General features: G+C 37.3%; 1 protein-coding gene across 1 annotated transcript in view; it reads left to right on the top strand.

The window, feature by feature from the left end:
• ADCY2 (adenylate cyclase 2) overlaps positions 1–19084 on the top strand; it is a 207547-nt gene that overhangs the window by 94743 nt on the left and 93720 nt on the right. The window contains exon 4 of the mRNA XM_030446098.1: positions 5830–5979. Coding sequence (XP_030301958.1) covers positions 5830–5979 — 150 coding nt within the window. The remainder of the gene's footprint in view (positions 1–5829; positions 5980–19084) is intronic.

The raw sequence follows: 19084 nt of genomic DNA, 5'->3' as shown, positions 1-19084 counted from the left end.
GTTTTTTGTGTTTTTTTCCCCCTTTCTTTTAAATAGGACACTTGTACTTATCCATATATCAGACCCAGGACGTAAAAATGAATCTCAGTCTATTTAAGATGAGTATCAATTTTTCACAGATTCTGCTTCCAAAATTCAAGCCAAACCCAAAGTTAGTGCTAGTTTTACTTAAATCTCTGAATAGGTTTGAATTTTTTTGTTTGTTTGTTTCATTTACTTATGTTTTCAGATAGATTTGAACAGGTTTTGTAGTTAGAGAATTAAATTATCCCAGAGGCCCAAGTGAGAACAAAAGAACTCTCTGCAGGCAGGAAGGAGAATGGAGTGTCTGGCTGGTTCCTTTTGAATGAAGAGAGAATGAGTTCCCCTCTGGCAAAAAAATTATTATAGATTCAAATTTCGAAGAGTCATTAATTAGAGTAAATTATATCCATTACATGTATTACACAGTAGTGATCTAAAGGGACCGTAACTCTGATTCTGGTTTCTAGTGCATTTTTCCTGGTTTTGATTTAAGGGTCCATGGTTTATGATCTGTTTTAATCTACAGTGACATACAGGTAGGCTCTGTGTATACGCAGAGCTGAATAAAATAAATCCAGTCATTCCACAGAACAGCCTAGAGCTATGAGAAACTAAAACCTGTAATAATGATAAAAATAAAATCACATCAAATAATATAAATACTACAGAAAAGAATATCCTGCTGGTGCCCACAATTCTCTGATTGCAAAAGCCACAAGGAGAATTACTCATATGAATTAGAGAACAGAGTTTCAATCTCCTGTCTTATAATGACGTAAATTCCCATTCCAGAAAGGGACTTTTTAATAAGTTTATTTTAGCACCGAAAAGATGAAATAGTTTGCTGTTTTCTGGAATAACAAATAATTCCATTTTTTTGTTGTTGCTGTTGCTCTTTCAGGTAAATCTAAGGTTGTAGGGGGGTTTTGTTTATATGTTTTGTTTTTTTAATTAGGTAATTTCTTGCAAAATTGCAATTTGTTTTTCTGCTTACTTAATTTTCCGAAAAACATTTGAGATTGTGGGTGGAAGTGTTGATCTGCCTGAGGGTAGAGAGGCTCTGCAGAGCCCAAACCACAACAGAAGGACAACAGGTCAGCATCATGTCACTGGCCAGAGCTCCATGGGGCAAGAGTCTTACTGAAGAACCTTTTGTACACGTTCTGAAATAATGAGATCTAGCATATTGCATGGTGACAATGGGAATTACTAATTTACACAGTGGCTAAACATTTCCTTGTCAAATGCTGCTTTTCAGTTTCTTATAACTGTACCCAGTGTTACTTTTTAGCTGGATTTGGTTGGAATCTAAAACTGTACAGGCTCCAAAGAAGCACAGGCTTGTTTCCTAGCTTAGCTATTCACACCATCATTGTGTGGTGTGAACAATTCATTCCATCAAATGGAAGATCAGATGGGGAAAGAGAGTATTCACCTTTGCAGTGCTAAAGAATTTGCACCTTGGCAGTAACCCAAGAATGCTTTTTTTTTTTTTTTTTCATTTATTTTCCATGCAAACATTATAAATTACAGCTTTTCTTGCTCACCCCTGAAGTTCCATTTCCTCAGCTTTCTTAGCCAGGAGAAAAGTGGAATCTAGGTTTAAAAAGCTATTAATTGTTTAGGTTAGCGAGGGGTTTGTTAAAAATTCTCTTAATGCAAGGATTGATGTAAGGATCTGTAGAATATCTAAGAAATGCAACAAAATAACTCAGACTGGAGGATTTCACATAGGGCAACTTGCAGAGAACTCTGATTTTTATATTAAGTATTTGAATAGCAGTTACTAAGATATTTAACAAGATATTTATGGCTCAGTTCTGAATCAGCAGCCTATATTATAATTCTTTTATTTTTGTATAGCATAGTACTTCCTCATATGCATATATTTGTGTAGGCAGCTTTCATCACTTGAACTAAGGTGTTGCACAGTTACTGTCTAATCTGTATAAAAACTACTTTTTTTTAGCAACTGGGTGAACTTCTGTACTCTCTTGATTAATTAGTCATAGCTCCTTAACTTTGTCTTCACTTGCTTCTAAATGCAGCCTATTTTGGTTTGTAAGCACTGGACATCAGGTTATATTCACTGATACTGAAAAATCTGTGTGCTTGAATATAAAAATAAAATTTAGAAATGCCCTATTGGAAGTGCATACAGTTTTGTGTAGGTCAAAAGAATGGAAGAACAATCAGACAAGAAAATGTTCCTGAAGTGATTAGAGGTACAAGCTGGTACTTGGAATACCTCTAGGTACTTCCTTAATGTTCCTTTCATTACTTTTTGACTCAGATCATCTTCTGCATTGCATCTATTAATTTATTAAGTGGAAGCTGCAGCACAGTGTGCACTTTATGGATATATCTAAAAGATACAGATGGCCCAAGAGGTGAACTTCCTCTGCATTGGCTATACAAAGAGATCAGAACTTCTGTTGTGTGACTCGGGGTTTCCACACCTGATTGAATTGAGTTGGACCTTGCTAGTTTTATGAGTTTCATGCAACACTGTAATTTAAGTCACCCTTGTCTTTTTCTGCTGTTGAGTCACCATTGTTACTTACACTGTTTTTCACAGCTCAGACATGTCCTCCTTGGAAGAAGCCCTAACCATGTTGTATAGTCTCTTCAGTTGTTTATTATTTCCCTTACAGAGGTTCTTGGCTACATTTTTATCTGCACAGTTGCTCAGGCTTCTTACAGCAAGATGCAGAGTTTGTTAGCAGAAGATCCCCCGCATCTGTTCTTACTACCCCACATTCATCTGGGGGGAAGGGAGGCAGGAATGGGAAGACAAAAAAAGAGAGGAAAAGAGAAAGGGCTGCAGAGTCCTAGCCTAGATAAACAATAAGGTAGAAGACTATTGTGACTCAGGATTTAATTCCAAGTGCTTTGGTCTGGGTAGGATTCACAGCATGAGTTCTTCTCAGAGCAGGTGCCTGAACAGGAGGACCTTTTTTTTTACAATTGCATACTGATTAGAGTACTTGCTTAGAAAGCAGGAAGGTCACTTATTTTTTTTGGACTGAGCAAAACTTTGAACCTGTTCCTTCTAGGAGAGTGCCTGGGAGAGTGCCTAGAGCAAACCTGGGATGGAGCTTTTCTCCAGCTTGTATGTTGAAACTGGTCCAGAGTTCAGCAGAAAAATCAGAAGATACTCAGCTAGAAGTATATATGTTGTTTAATTTTTTTAGTAACTTTTAACTGCCTTTTCCATTGAACACTGTATGTTTCTTTAACTCGATAACTCTTCAATGACAAAACCAGAAATATTCACTTAAGCCAGACTACATGCAATAAAAAAATCTGAGTCTGAGTTAGAAACCAGTTAATAAATTTCATGGATTTTTTTTTCTAATTTAATACCCTAGTGACACATTTCTGAATGAACTCTGTGCTAGAATTAATGAAGTGTTGAGCAGAGTATCTACATATTCAACTTACACACTTAGCCTGTTACATCTACATTCAGTATGGCAAAGCCTGATATATCTGAGTTCTCTTTGAATAGCTTAATTCAGGTATTGGAAGGTAGCACACAGCTTCCTGTAGGCTGAATTACCCCACTGAGAATCTGAAAAGCCTGGTTAATTAGCTTCCTTGCCTGTCAGTCACTCCTTTCCAGCTATTTTCTCATTGCAGTTAGTTCAGTCATAAAACTGTAATCTGTTTTTCTAAGGCTGTGAAGATGTTACTCATAATTTATTCCTCCATATACCAATCACAGTATACTCTTTAAGTTTGATTGCTTATATTCCTGAAGTTTTGATTTAAATAGTCGATAACTTTATGAAGCTGGGCAGTAAATTTAGTAAGTTTGTATGTGGCTTTTCAACAATGATCCGTACCTAGGGATTATGACAGCACATTGTTGATTTCAGTTCAAATCAATGTTCATTTTACTGCTAAACCTTTCCACTGCATAGCTGAAAACTTTCTATGCCCAGTGATATTTTCAGGCATTTGTTCTCATTTCATAATTTCAGTTCATGAAGCAGCAGTGATTGCCAGCTTTAACATCCTACCCCTGTGATGCAACCTCTCACACAAGATCTTTGTTCCCTAAGCCGTGTCTGCTAAGAGGACTGTGGTGTTATTCACATCCAAGCAGAATGAAGCAGTTGTGATTTACAAAGAAATATAAAAATATTTTGAGTTCAAACATTTTTCTGTATGCCACCATGTCTTAATATTTTTAAATTATTGACTGTTGAATGTTTCATTTATACTATTTCCTAAGCCTCTTCTTCATAAAAGGGGTTCTCTGGAAAACATGGAAAATGTAGATTTTTCTCCTTTTTTTTACATGTATGTATTTCAGAAAGTTTTAAGAACTTAAATGTAGCTCTGAGTTCTTAACTCATTATAATGGCATGGTCTTAAAGTTTTGGGGAAAAAAAAAAGAAAGAATGATTTATCAAATCAAAACCAGCAGTCCTCTTTGTGACAAAGCTGTGGAGTTCCTCCTTTTGGCTTTTTGGAACCATGAGAGATAGGATAGGTCACTGATAGAGTAACAGGTATTGCCAGTAAAAATATCATGATTTGTGAGGAACATAAAAGCATTTCTTTAAAACTCTCATTTTAAGGAGTGCCTTTGTAAAAGGAGCATTAAAACTTCGGGGGGTTTTGTGAGTAAATAATAGTCTTCAGGGGAGCTTGATTTCTTTTAATAGGACAATTTCTCTCTTTTCTCTGAACCACTGAAGCTTACTGTCTGACTTTTTTCTCATCTCTTGCTTTTTCACTACTAGCAGTCCACAAATGATTTCATGGTACTTAGGTACACCAAAACCAACCAGGCATGATCACTGGAGAAATCTATCATAAACTTCATGATTAGATGAACTGTGAAGAATTAATGGAATTTTAGCATTCTTTCTTCCTCCTTCCCTTCCAGACCATGAGCACCATGACATCATGTAATACTTGTAAACCAGGCTATATAATGCAGATAGAGACCCACTCGGATCAGATTGCAGCTGTATCTCAGTTTCAGTTCCCTTTTAATACTACCTTTCTTATTGGATTAAGAATTGGTTCTGTGACTGTGTTACTTCTGCTCTGAGTGATCTAGGATGGGTAAATGGGTCTCATTTTACAGCAGTGAGCTGTGGACAGGTTAAAGTGTTGGTATCACCACACAGTATAATGTTGTTCTCAACATTCAAGCACAGGAAAGACTTGCCTCTCTCCTCTCTTTACTTTCTCTGATATCTTCCAGACAGTAAATAAAACTGGATTCTTCAGGCAAATTGATTCTCATGTTCATGTGTTGTTGTATGTACTGATTGTATGATGCTGTAAGTATGACCCTAAATTTTGTAGATAAAGTTTTTTGATTTAGGCAAATGATGAGACAAAATGAAGGCCAGGCAGTTGATGTAGGAGAATCTTTTCACCTTTTAATCTTAGGGCACTGCACAAGAAAATGTCTTGCCAAAAGAACATGGCAATGAAATGGCTTCTAATGTTGTTATTAGGAGCCATAGGTATTCTTTTACATGAGTAGATCATGATCCCACTGAATTAATACTCAGCAGTGGATGTATAACATGAGTCTAATTTATATTTCAGTAAAAGAAGTATAACTCTTTGAATATGTAGACATATCCATTATCATTCTTATTCAATAATAAGTGAAAATGTTATTACTGCTTTGGATTTTGACACTAATTGTGAAGGCTTTTGGAAATTGCTAGAACCTTTGCTATAGAAGCAAAACAAAGCAATCTTACAGCTTAGGTTAGGATTATATGTTAATTATATAAATTCCCTGACACTTTCTTTTTTTTACCCCCTTAGATACTGGCAAATGTAATAATTTTTATCTGCGGGAACTTGGCAGGAGCATACCACAAACACCTCATGGAACTTGCATTGCAGCAGACATATCAGGACACATGCAACTGCATCAAATCCCGTATCAAGCTGGAATTTGAGAAGAGGCAACAGGTAAATCCACACCCATGTCTGGGTCTGTTTTGCTCTTTTCACACTCTCCCCCTATTCATCACTAAATAAAATGGTTTATTAATGCAAACCCACTTACTGAAATATTGAAAGTTATTTAACAAAATATGCAAAGTCTTTTCCACATGGTTGTGCATGATTTCCACCTGAATATAAGCTGCTACAGTTATTTGTGTTGTCAAGTATATGTTTTCTTTCATTTTTAAAATGAAAATATTTTATGCCAAAGGAATTTGAAAATGCTATCTAGACTGTGTGTTTGTACACTCTTTTGTTGTCCTCATTGAATGAGCTGTGAGATGTACATCTGTGCTTTGGGAATTGTCAGTTCTTTGTGCTCAGGCCCAATACTGCAAAATCACTGCAAGGAGATATTACTGCACTGCTTATTTGGAACTGCAATACTGAATCATGCAATACAGTTCCAGAGGTCAGGTATGTTAAGAGGAGCTCAGGGAATTGAATAATAAGACTATCTGTCATTTATTGTAGCAGCTGAATAAAAAGCTTCTCTGATTGCTTTATATAGTTCTTTTTCTCTGCAAGGTCTGTACAGTGCCTATCATCCTGACAGATAGGTGCTTCATTTAAGGGAATTTAAATACAAATTAGTTCATCATGTAGTAAAGAAGATGAGTGTATTTTGCTTCCAAGGTCACCAGACTCAAATTTCTATGACCTGTTAAGGGTCAAAGAATAGAGCTTTCACTGACACATTTCTGTTGTCACAGAAAGTGCATGGAGATGTACATCTTGTATGTCCCAGCTGACCTTAGCTATCATGTCTGTCTCACAAACACCTGCTGCCATTTTAAATGAAGGTTTTCAAAATCCATCACCAACATTTTATTCTTGCAGAAAAAGCAAATAGAGAGGCCACACCAATACTTTAATAGGTTATATGTATTCAGAGAACTGGCCTCATTCTTCTGGGCACCTGGCTTGCGTACTGTCTGAAGATGCTACAAACCAAGACAAGATAGACTTAAGGAGAATACATTACTTATAGTAAAGTCTTTGAAACTTTGACAATTAGGTGCAAAAACTTTATAAGGCAGGAGAGGTGGTGTATAAGCAGTCATAATTTGTAAGTTTCCACCTCTGCCCCCATGAGCTGTGTGCAGTGAATCAGCTTGTCACTGATAGTGCACAATGCACAATTTACTACCTGTTGACAATATGTGTAGGAATATTTTCAAATTAGTTCCAGTGAGACAGTTTGTGAGTAGAGAGTAACCAATTCCAAGTATCTGGGAGCAGTACTACTCCAGACTGAGCAGTCTACAATGCTGTGGGGCTGATGTGATGGCTTCTAGGATCAGGGTGGCTTTGTGGAAGGTGACTGACACTGTTCCTTGTGTTTAGGCCTCAGCTGCCAGAAGGATGTGATTTAGACTATAGTCAAACAGAATAATTCATAGATGGCATCAAGGTCTCCTTGTTCAGGAGAAAGCTGAGCTCTTCACCTCTTGAGCACAGCTTTAAGAACCCAGGTTTTTAAATACTGTTTGCTTATTTTTAAATACTGTTTGCTTTTCCCAACAGGCATAGGCAATGCATCAGTGTATCTGCCAGAATCATCAGAGTGTGTTACTGGACACAGTCTGTAGGGGAACTCAATGCAGTAAGGATTCTGCTTGTTGAAGTCAGTAGTTAGAACAGACATAGTGCTAGCTGGTGGTTTCTGGAAATGTGTATTATTTACTAAACACTAGTCATTTCTGTGGAAAGATATAAGTAAATAGTTTTGTTTTCCTGGCACTTCTGAAGATTTTGCAAAAATGCCTGAGAACCTGACAGTGGAGAAAAGCAAAAATATCTGTACCAACTGCTTCCTTTCTGTAGTCTGTAGGAGTTATGTTTCTAATATACTGGAGCCCAGCAAGATGGAAAGCAGCAACAGCTATATTTCATTGACAAATTGTATTGTTATAGAAGAATGAAAGACATTGTACAGGATTTGTTATATAGATAAAAGCATGTGTTGTCATATTTATGTTTTGATAGAAATACAAATCTAAAATTACTTAAGACAGTTACAAACTCTAAGGAGTGTATTGCAGGTCTGGATTACTAACAGATGAAACAATGTCTCATGAAACAGAAGTGAACTGTTCTATGAATATTAATAATCCTTTTGACCTCTGGTGAACTGTTAGCTCATCAGATCTTTAACCTTTCTTTAACCATCAGATTTCTTTAACCTTTAACCTTTATCCTCTCAGCCCTCTCCTTTATCTTTTGTCACAGTTTTTCCCACCAAAAAGACAAAGTGATGTACATCCTTATCATCACAGTTATAAATACTAAGTATTCAAATGTGAAAAAGTAAATGAGGATTTGGTAAACTGATTTTTTTTTTATTCCTCAGTATTAACATACTACTTTGTTTGCAAACTTTAGTTTAGAAGTGGATGTGCTCCTAATACTGTCTCTTAATACTGCCTGTTTTGCTGAGAAGATACAGAAGATCATCCACATTGTTAGTACTCAAGGAGCATTGCTGGCTATTTTAGAGGACCGGGATACATTGAAACAGTTGGAGCAGATGCATTTTGAAAAATACTGAATTTGATCAAAACCTTTATTAGGCTGTGAGAGGCTGTAGCATGCCCTTTGATTCTACATCTCTTTAACAAGAAAAATCTAATTTACTTCAGTGAGAAGTGACACAAGGTAAAAGTGCAGAGCATAGAATGTGCTTCTACATGCTTAGGGCAAATTTTCAGATTTCAGTCCAGATCACGGACATCATGTCTTTTATAATTGTTTTTGAAAGATGTACAATTTATGTCCAAAATGATTCCATGTATTTCCTCTTATTTTGTTTGAGAGTAGGCTCATACAAATGTAGCCAACTGTTGTTTTTCAGTTGTTTTTTCTGTATGTGCCTTTGAATAGGTTCACACACAGAGTACCATTTTGACTGTATCAATAGGTAGGTATATTCAATTAACACACAATAATAGTGCTGAAGAACTTAAGAGGAATAGCAAATTCTTTTTTTTTAAAGTGAGACCAGTGTACACCAGTATGAAACAGAGATGTGTTGTTGTATTTCTGTTAGGATGCAACAAAAGGTAATAGGTAGCTGTTCCCATATGGAGTAGAAGCCATGGGTGATGACACCTCCCAGCAGGGCAGAGGCTTCCCCATCTAGGGACCTGTCCCACAACACAGGGTGGGCTGGGCAAACCTGGTTGGTGGCAGCCAGAGTTGAGGAAGAGTCCAGAACATCAGTCAAGTTTCTAGTGGCGAGGCAGACTTGAGACCAAGGCAGGACATCAATCCACAGCTCAGGGTGAGGTCCAACAATTGCTAGGCAGGTCCGAGGGGAAGCTGGGAAGTCCATCCAGGAGCCAGGATCAATAGGGCCAACAGCCAGCTCCTACAGCAAGTTCTGTCATGGGATGAGCTGAAATGGGGCTCCTGGGCAGAGGCTGAGGGTGGAGGTTCAGGTGAGGTTGGTCAGTCAATGCCTGCACAATTTTGTATGATTTATTATGTTGGAGTCATGCTTAGGCTTGGCTTGGGTTTGCACTGTCTAATGTGTGTTTGTCTAAAGGCATAGTTGTGTAGGTATTCATGCATATTAAAAAAAAACCCCTTTATGAATTGTGGTTTTGTAGGTCTGCATTTGATAAGACTGAGCACTCTGGATTTTATTTCCAGCAATGCAATTTGTGGTGAGAGTGACTTAAACTCACATAGTAAATGCTGGTATTTTGAGTGTCCCCTTTTGTATTTCTCATGCAGCTTTTCTATCTTGCCTGGATGTATAGAAGAAAAACTATTCTGACTCTATTAATTTGCCACCTTATTTCAAGATATATTTAAAATAGCCTCGCATAACATTGTTTGTCTCACTGATACAGCCTGGCTGACAGTTTGTAGGGGTAATGAATCACTAAATCTGAGTGCAAGATCTTCAGGATGACAAGCAGTTAGCATAATTGCTCCTCTCTCTCTCTTCTGGTGCTTTGGTTCAAGAGACATAGAAATATATTCTGAGAAATTCTCACAGTATCACAGGGAGGTGTTTGTAAGGTGTTGATGTTCAGCAGGTTCTCTAAAATGCTGTCTTTGAAAAGGAGGTGGTATAATCATGGTTTTAGAAACAACACTAAGGTAAAAGATGAAAATGAATGAGGTTTCAAACCATTGAGTGGGATTTTAATTTTTTCACTGAAACACGGTAAAGCAATACCATTCATTACAGGAACTGAAATATTTCAAGACTGTTTTTGAAATCATCTTAAGCAGACAAGCCTCATACATTTGTTAGTAAAGAGCAGAAACATGAAATATATTATTTGGGATGAATCTATCAAAATGTGGATTCCTGTAAGGTAAATTAATGCACTTAAAAATGTAAGCTACCAATATTTTCATGAACATAGAATAGTTTTTCTAAGGATTTCCTCATTTTCCTTTCTTTTTTTTTTTTTTTTTTTTTTTTTTTTTTTTTTTTTTTTCTCCTACATAATTTCAAGGCCTGTAAGCAGGAAGAAACAAAACTACTTTTGGACTTTTAAAATTTAGAATCCATTTTCTATTGCAGGTGTATGTATATGTATACATGGATGAAGTGCCTGTACTTTTCATTAATCTATGTAGAACAGTAACCACACTGGTGAAGGATCTGGAGCACAACTCTTATGAGGAGCAGCTGAGGGAATTGGGATTAGTTTGGAGCAGGCTCAGGGGAGACCTTATCAGTCTCTACAACTACATGATAGGAGGCTGTACTGAGGTGGAGGTTGGTATCTTCTCCCAAGTAACTGGTGATAGGATGAGACGAAATGGACTCAAGTTGTGCCTGAAGAGGTTCAGATTGGATATTAGGAATAATTCCTGTACTGAAAGAAGTGGTCAGGCATTGGAACAGGTTGCCCAGGGAAGTGGTAGAGTCACCATCCCTAGAGGAGTTAAAATAACATGGGGACATAGTATTTGAGGACATGGTTTAGTTGGTTGGTGGTGTTGGGTTGATGTTGGACTTGACAATCATAGAGATGTTTTCCAACCTTAATGATTCTGTGTCATTACCAAAATTAAAGCCTGTTCTGAGGAAGAACTAAGGTGCCAAGTCCTGCATGTGGAAGGTGGATAGATTATACAAATAGAGTCCACCAATGGGTAACAGGGATAACTGGGGGACTAGAGTTCATGTTGAATGATGAAACTCAGGGAACTCAAAATGTTTAGCCTACAGAAAAAAAAGTCTTGAGAGGGACGTCAAGCAGCTGCCTTCTGCCTGGAGGAGTTTACAGAGAAGATGTGGTCAGATTTTTTTCAAGCACGCAGTGAAAAGTTCAGAGGCAATAAGCAGGAGCTGTGACAGGGTAAATCCTGGCTGGAAGTGCTGAATAATTCTTCCCCAATAGAGGGGCTTGGCACTGGGAAATACCATCTGGAAAGGAGGTGGAATCTGCCTGTGTGGAGATTTTCAAGACTCAACTGGACAAGTTGTTATGCTTCAATGCTTTTTGTGGCCAAAAGCAAGCACACTATAAATACAGAGCTCAGAAGCTATTGTTAGGCTAATTGAAGTCTTAACAATCTACTGTAGTATTTCAGTTATGATACTAATGACAGTAACAGTCCACATTATCTAATTAACATAGAAAATCATAAATACAGCTAAAAGTGTTGTGCAGAAAATCTTCTGGTGTCTCCCCTTCTTCTCTGGTATAATCCTTTGCCTTCTGTGATCATATAACCCTGCAGTACAGTACTGACATTGCCACATACTCTATACTGAGTTTGCAAGATCTCACAGCTGAAGCTGTCTGAATTTTTGTTTACTTTCCTGGAGATTTGATTTTACTTGTTTTAGCTGTAGCACAATTTTTTCTAATGACAAGGTGGTTATTTTGCTTTGCTTATGGCGTGGTGCAACCACAGTTATTATATCGATAATACTGGTGGACAATTATTCTGTGAAAAATGGGATGTTTACCACTGTAACATAATGTGGAAAAATACAGAGCTGTATGAGCTGCAGAAGCTTCATGAAGCAGAGACACAGAATACAGTGCAGAGGAATACAGACATGTGGTGATTAGAGATGGGGTAGCAGTTGGCACTGGAGACCTCAGGTCTATGAGTAGTTCACCACTGGTCAGTTACAGAAATGCAGGTCTTGATAAAAGGATTTTTTTGGGAGAATAAAGAACAATTTCTAACACATAGAGGACAATAACTACAATTTAATAATAAATTATTTGGTTTAAATATATATGTGTGTGTGTTATCAGGTTTGTGCACAAAGAGCATTTTGAGTGTTAGGCATTATATATTCCTCTGGGTCCTAAGGTGAATGGTATTGATGTTGCTAGAGCAGAAAGCAGGAATGTCACAGCCAGTGTCCCAAGTTGTCCATCAGGAGAAGGTAAACCCTGGTGGTTTGGACCCTTTTCCTCCTCAGGTTTTTTCCACTGAGTGCAATATTAGGAAGTTTTCCTATCATAGCCTGTGTCCTTTTCCCTCCTTCTCAGGCAAAATCTGGGAGCCCTTCTCCATCCCTGTTATCCCATAGGGGTTGTTTGTCCCACAGTGACTACACAGTGGTGGTGGCAACTCCCAGCACAGAGAAGCCAACAGACAGATGACATCCAGGCAGTTGCTGCCACAACTAAAAATTGGGCCAAAGGAAGCTCAGAGAAGTCTGGAGATCCTGTGTTAAATACAGAGTTTGTGGTGTTACGGTAAAAATCTATTTTCTGGGCTACAGAGGCCCTGAGTGACTTCATGTAATTTTGAAGTTAACCCTGTTTGAAACAAGATATTGGAGTATTGATTTTCAGAGTTCCCTTCCAACCTGAATCTCTCAGTGAGTCTATAGGTTTTTTTAATGTCTGTCCTATAGTAGTGTGCTATGAAATACATGAATTACTGTGTTTTCAGATAGAGAGAAATGAAAAGTTAAGTGAAATATATCCCATAATGGCAAATTAATGTTTTTATATCAACAAAAAATCCTATCGGGTACTACAGAAATTTTTCCAAGTTTCTCATACTGACCCCTTGCTTACAGAAAAGTAACACCAGAAATAATGCAGCCATTTTGTTCCTACTTATTGATGAGAATAATAGTATTTTTGCTAGAGTATATGTATAATATACATAAAATAATATGTTTGGTGTAAAAAGCTGAGCCATTCGAAAATTACATAGATACCTGGTTGTCACTTCATTATGTTCAGGTTGCCCTGCATTGAAGAAGTTGAAATAGATTATTTGAGCATGATGATAAAGTAATGAGAAGAGTATTTTCTGATCAGTAGGTAAGAGTCAGAAATTCATTTTCCTGTTCAATACTTTGATGAAAATCTAGATCTTTGGCTTTAAGAAACATCTAAAAGGGTTCCTGGTTTCTACCTGGAGGCTTAAAAGTACTTCTGTTGATTTTGCATTTTAGAATTGCTTCTTTCTTGTTTTCATGATCAATCACTTCACAGTAAAGCCATTTTTAAAAAGGAAATGTGTATATATTGGAAGATTTAAAATTAACAGTGTTGTAGAAAAATCTTCCAGATACAGAAACATTTAGTGTAGAATGCTGACACAAAGTAGGTCATTTGTTAAGGGTCAAAAATGTGTATCTAAACTAGTAAGTTTACATCATACATCAATTATTTACTGGTGAAGGTAGACCATACAATTTGATACCTTTTGGCTTTTCCAGTCTGAATTATCCTTCTCATACAGGAACTGTTTAGAACTGTTATTTCTATTTGTGACCCCTATAATGTTCTTAATGAACATTAATGGTGTTTGTAGTGTAATGCTATGTGTGAAAGAGCTAAAATACATACGAAATTATGCATTAGCATTATACAACAGAGTAGGAAGCCTCACTTAGCAGAACAGGGCCTAGGGAGGATAGCTTAAAGTAGAATACTTTCAGTTGTATTCTTTCCTATTCTTGGTACCCCAATCTAATCTAGAAGACTATTTTTAAGAGTTCATTCAAAAATCATTGTTCCACATACACCTTTATTATATTTTTCATAAAAATGTATAACTACATAAGCTCTTATGACAGCCTTGTATTTGGAGGCATCTCAGTGTTACCTATTTCATGCTATTTTTTATTATTCACAAGGAAAACAAGAAAAAAGTGGAGCTTAGTATTATCTTTAAGTCAGAGGTACTACATACGTTTCATTCATATTGTAGTTGGTAATAAAAAGTATTTGATTGCAGTATTACTGAGGAGGTGTCTGTCATTTGTGCAAAGAAGATGATATTGTAAGTTAGAGGCACCTAGAAAGCATTGAAGTGAATGGGCTTATTTTTGGTTGCTTTGGATATACCATAAAAATATATCCCAAAGGTTTCCATGTTTCCTTTTTTTTCCTACATTCACATTGGATGTAATTTTTAGACCTTCTTTTTTAGTACTGCAAACACTTCAATAAATTCATTAGGCATTTTTCAGCTTGTGTGGTGGCAATTGCCTTTTTTTCCTCTTGATTTCTTTTCATGCTGTTTGTTGGTTCAACCGATGCTTTCATAATGCTAAACACACTGTGGTGTTTTTTGAAAAAAGGTCTGAGGCAATAGACTAGCCAATAAATGTAATAGCTACTGACAAAATTATTTCCTGCTCCCTGTGACTTCTGAGCCTCAAAAGGTGACTGTGGAACTGCTTTGTACAACACCACAGAGTGGCTACTTAAGACATTTATGATGCAAGTCAGTTACTGTGGTTTACTTTCATGTTATGACCAAGACCTCCAGACCGAAAAGCAATAGCAAGGGTAGAGATGGGAGGTACAGAGGCTTTTTAAATGCCTTGTGGACCAGGGGCTTTGCAATGTAAAAAAAAAAGATATGCAGTTCCTTGCCTGTAAATAGATTATATACTACGTAGCATCTCAAGTCCTGGAGTTATTCTTTCTTAATACCTCACTGTTTCAAAATTTGGTTAGGAACTTCTTCCCAGGAGAGATGGAGTCTTGAAGAGGTGGTTGATGAGCCACCTTCTTCTGCAGCTTTCCAGTTTACCTCTCTGAAAAACTCCAGAGGTACCTTAAGTGTGGGATGCTGCCATTGCAGTGCTTTTTTGAGGATCTGAGTACTGATCTTGAAATTTGTAGAGGAACACTAGTGACAGAAGGCAACTTTTCTTAAGCTGTTTTCTGAATTTCTCTCTTTTCATTGTTTTTAGGAGTCATGAGAGATCTCTTATATAGGAATAAGTCTTGTCATGGGCCTTTCAACCCAGGGAATTTATATTTCCTTGTTAGGGGGAGAGATATCATTACTGGAAGTGTAGTTATCTACATAAAGACACTCATATTGTCCACAATTTTACAATAAATGACTTAGAAAATACCTTCTCCAAGTATCTGCTGCACAGGTCAATAGAGAATGAAGTTCTTGCATATAATAATTTTTTTTTCCTACCTCAGGATTCCATAGAGAGAAAAGGTCATTTGCGGTGAAGTAGATGAGATTTCAGCTGCTTCTCTGTGTATAGAGAGATGTAATTTATTGCATCTAACTTCCTCAGATAAACCAATGAGTCATGCTGATTTGTTTTAAGGGCAAAATGGGTAGTTTAAGCAAATACTAATTGCCATGTTTTCACAGCTATCCTGATAATTCTGATGAAATATGCCGCTGGCAAGCAAATGTTAATTTTTGTCATGCCACCTGCAATTTTGTCAGCCACATTACAAAAGCTAAAATTATTATCTAAACTGTCATTGTTTTAGAAAGAGAATGTCTTTTGACAATGAGGCCAAAGTTTTCAATTTTAATTATTGCCATAATTAATTGCTTCAGTTTAAAATTGCTACTTTATTTTGAGTTTAAAATTCTTTAAGTTTAGATAGGTGCTGTTGCCTTAACTATCTTTATTATATCTTCTTCAGGTCTCTACATTAAAAATATTTCTCTGCAAGTATGGATTAGAGAAAATACATGTAGATTTTGATAACCCAGAGGCCTCTTCCAATCTTAATTTCTTTTATACATAGAATTGCTCAGTCATGTAATAAACATCATTATAATATTGTAAATAGCTTAAACACCCTAAAGAGTTCTCTATAATGAGTATTTTCCAGGCATCAGATCACTCTTATGCCCTTTTATTGAACCAGTTCATGACCTCTTATATCATTTTAATAGCAAGCACATTTGTTGTCATAAATGCTTTCAGGGAATTTTCTATAAAGAGGTAAAGGTCCATAAGGAAGTCTTTACAAGTCTATAGGTCACATTGGCCTTGTTAGCAGCAGCATCATACTGGCAGATCCTGGTTACTAGGTTAAATATCATGTACTCTATACTCTTTCCAAAATTCTTGCTTTCAAACATACAGGCTTCCAGACTGTAAATAGCTGGTTTGATTCTGAATTAACTTCCTTTGAATATTTTACATACATTCTGTATTTTTGGTCTGTATACCAAATAGTTCTGTATTTTTCTAGCATTGTTATCAATCCTATTATTTTTATGTCACTTCTGAATATTTTTTGTTCTTCCAGTGATTGTCCCTATGAACATTCGTATTGGCAGTGCATGTATGCTAAAGAACTTAAGCTTATGCTAAGAACTTAATCATAGAATCATTAAGGTTGGAAAAGTCTTTCCAGATCATTGAGTCTAACAATAATCCAACTACCACCACCACTGAACCATACCCTGAAGTGCCACATCTAAATGCTTCTTGAACACGTCCAGGGATGGTCACTCCACCACCTCCCTGGGCAGCCCATTCCAATGCCTCACCACTCTTTCAGTAAAGAAATTTTTCCTAATATCTAACTTAAACCTCCCCTGGCACAACTTAAACACATTTCCTCTCATCCTGTCACTAGTTACTTGGTAGAAGAGATCAACACCAGCCAACTACTTTCAGGTAGTTGTAGAGAGCAATAAGATCTCCCCTGAACCTTCTCCAGACTAAACAACTCCAGTTCCCTCAGTCACTCCTTGTATGACAAACCCTCCAAATCCCTCATCAGCCTAAAAGCTCTTCTCTGGACATGCTCCAGCACCTCAATCTCCTTCCTGAACTGAGGGGCCCAGAACTGAACACAATATTCAAGCTGTGGCCTCACCAGGGCTGAATACAGGGCCATGATCCCTTCCCTACTCCTGCTGGACACACTGTTTTTGATACAGGCCAGGATGCCATTGGTCTTCTTGGCACCTGGGCACACTGCTGGCTCATATTCAGCCATCCCTCCACCAGTACTCACAGATCCTTGTCCACTGGGCTGCTTCCCAGCCACTCTTCCTGAGCCTGTAGCACTGCTTGGGGTTATTGTAACTCAAGTGCAGGACCTGGCACTTGGCCCTGTTAAGCCTCATACCACTGACCTCAGCCCATCCACCCAACCTGCATATATCTCTCTGCAAAGCCCTCAAGCAGATCCACGTTCCCACTCAGTTTAGTGTCATCTGCAAACTTGCTGAGGATGCACTCAATCCCACTGTCTATATCATTAATACAAATATTAAACATAACTGGCCTCAATCCTGACCCATGGGGGATATCACTTGTGACTGTCTGACAGCTGGATTTAACTGTTTACCACAATTCTTTCAGCCCAACCCTCCAGCTAGTTTTTAATCCACTGAAGAGTCTACCTGTCTTCCTTAATCCTGTGTGCCACTATAGTCTTCCTCCTTACTCTATTGTGAGGAGAGCTGTGTTCACTGGTTTAAAGTCTTCTCGGTAATCTGGCTAAACTGGGACATTTTTCTGGAGGTTCATATCCATGTCACTGGCCTCGTTAGGTATTATTTCTGACTCTTTTCACATTCACAATCAATTACTTTTTTCCTTTTTTCAACATTCTCTTTGTTTCTTCTTCCCACACCCTTCTCTTCTGTTAGTATTTCAATGAATCTGAAGGGCTTCAGACTGTAAGAAAACCCCTAGGAAAAAAAGATAACTACAAAAACTATACTGTTCCTAGGAGCTTTCAACCAAAAGTGCACACCCAGTGGTAGATGTCAAATATAAATCTTTCTAGGATCTTGGCTGCAGGTGCATCACTGGGAACTACTTTTGGCCTTGACAATTTTCTGTCACAAATGGCTCCCCTCTACCTTTGGTGAGTCTGCCCCAACTTGAGGAGGTCACAGGTCATTCAACTGAAGTTTTGCCTGGTGTTACATTCTTGGTGGGTTTATTTTATGGATGGCATTCATTTTTAGCAGAGGCAACACTTTGTAGTGGGTATTGAAATGTCCTTGTCTTCTTAAATACAGTGTGATTTCTCAGAAAGATCTCTTGGGTTTTCTTTTACACAGAAAAATCCTTTCCTTCCTTTTGAAGTGATCATTGGATTCAGCTTTTTGTATTCAAAGACATTGTTAGGAATATAGCAGCCTTTTACTGTAGGTCACCAGGCAGAGCTTTTTTCTTTCAGCTGTTGGTTAGAATCATGTGTGTGGATGCTTTCCTGAAATAAGAAAGAAAAACCACTTACAAGTAAGTAGAGTTTTTGTGAACTCTGTTAACCTGAAAGATGTTCTCAGCCTGTGCATGTTGTTATTTCTCAGAGCCATGTTTTATGTTTTGGTATATTTTTTTTCTTTTATACAGAGAGTCTTTCAGACTAAGAATGTACTTAGGTTGTATGGAGGGTGGAGGGGGGAAGAGGAGGATATGAGCATTGTGATACTGCAATTGTTACAGCTAAAAGATGTATATCCAACCTCACATGCTTGGGTACCTATGTACCTATGTACCCAAGCATCACTCTGTATGATAGCTCTCAAAGAATGTGGACATGGAGGCAAGTAGTTTTTTGTACATTTATTTATTCTTCCAAATTATCAAATAGTTTTAAGAAAACCCGCAATGCCTCAGGCATGCTGCTCACAATGCTCAACATAAAAATATGTTTCTCAGTAAATTGCATTTTAAAATCTGCTGGAAAATTGGATTGTAAACCATTAAATCTGTGGTACTGTGCTAATTTTAAAACCAGAATGTTGAATAACACTAAATCATGTTTGTATAAACCTAAATTATCACATGAACAGCTGTCCTTGTCTTCAACAAATGTCCTTTCATTTAAAAAAAAATAATCTAAATAAGATAAAGAAAACCAAA

The sequence above is a fragment of the Calypte anna genome, chromosome 2 (assembly GCF_003957555.1).
Source record: "Calypte anna isolate BGI_N300 chromosome 2, bCalAnn1_v1.p, whole genome shotgun sequence".
Lineage (NCBI taxonomy): Eukaryota > Metazoa > Chordata > Aves > Apodiformes > Trochilidae > Calypte > Calypte anna.
This window is presented reverse-complemented; position numbering and strand designations above follow the sequence as displayed.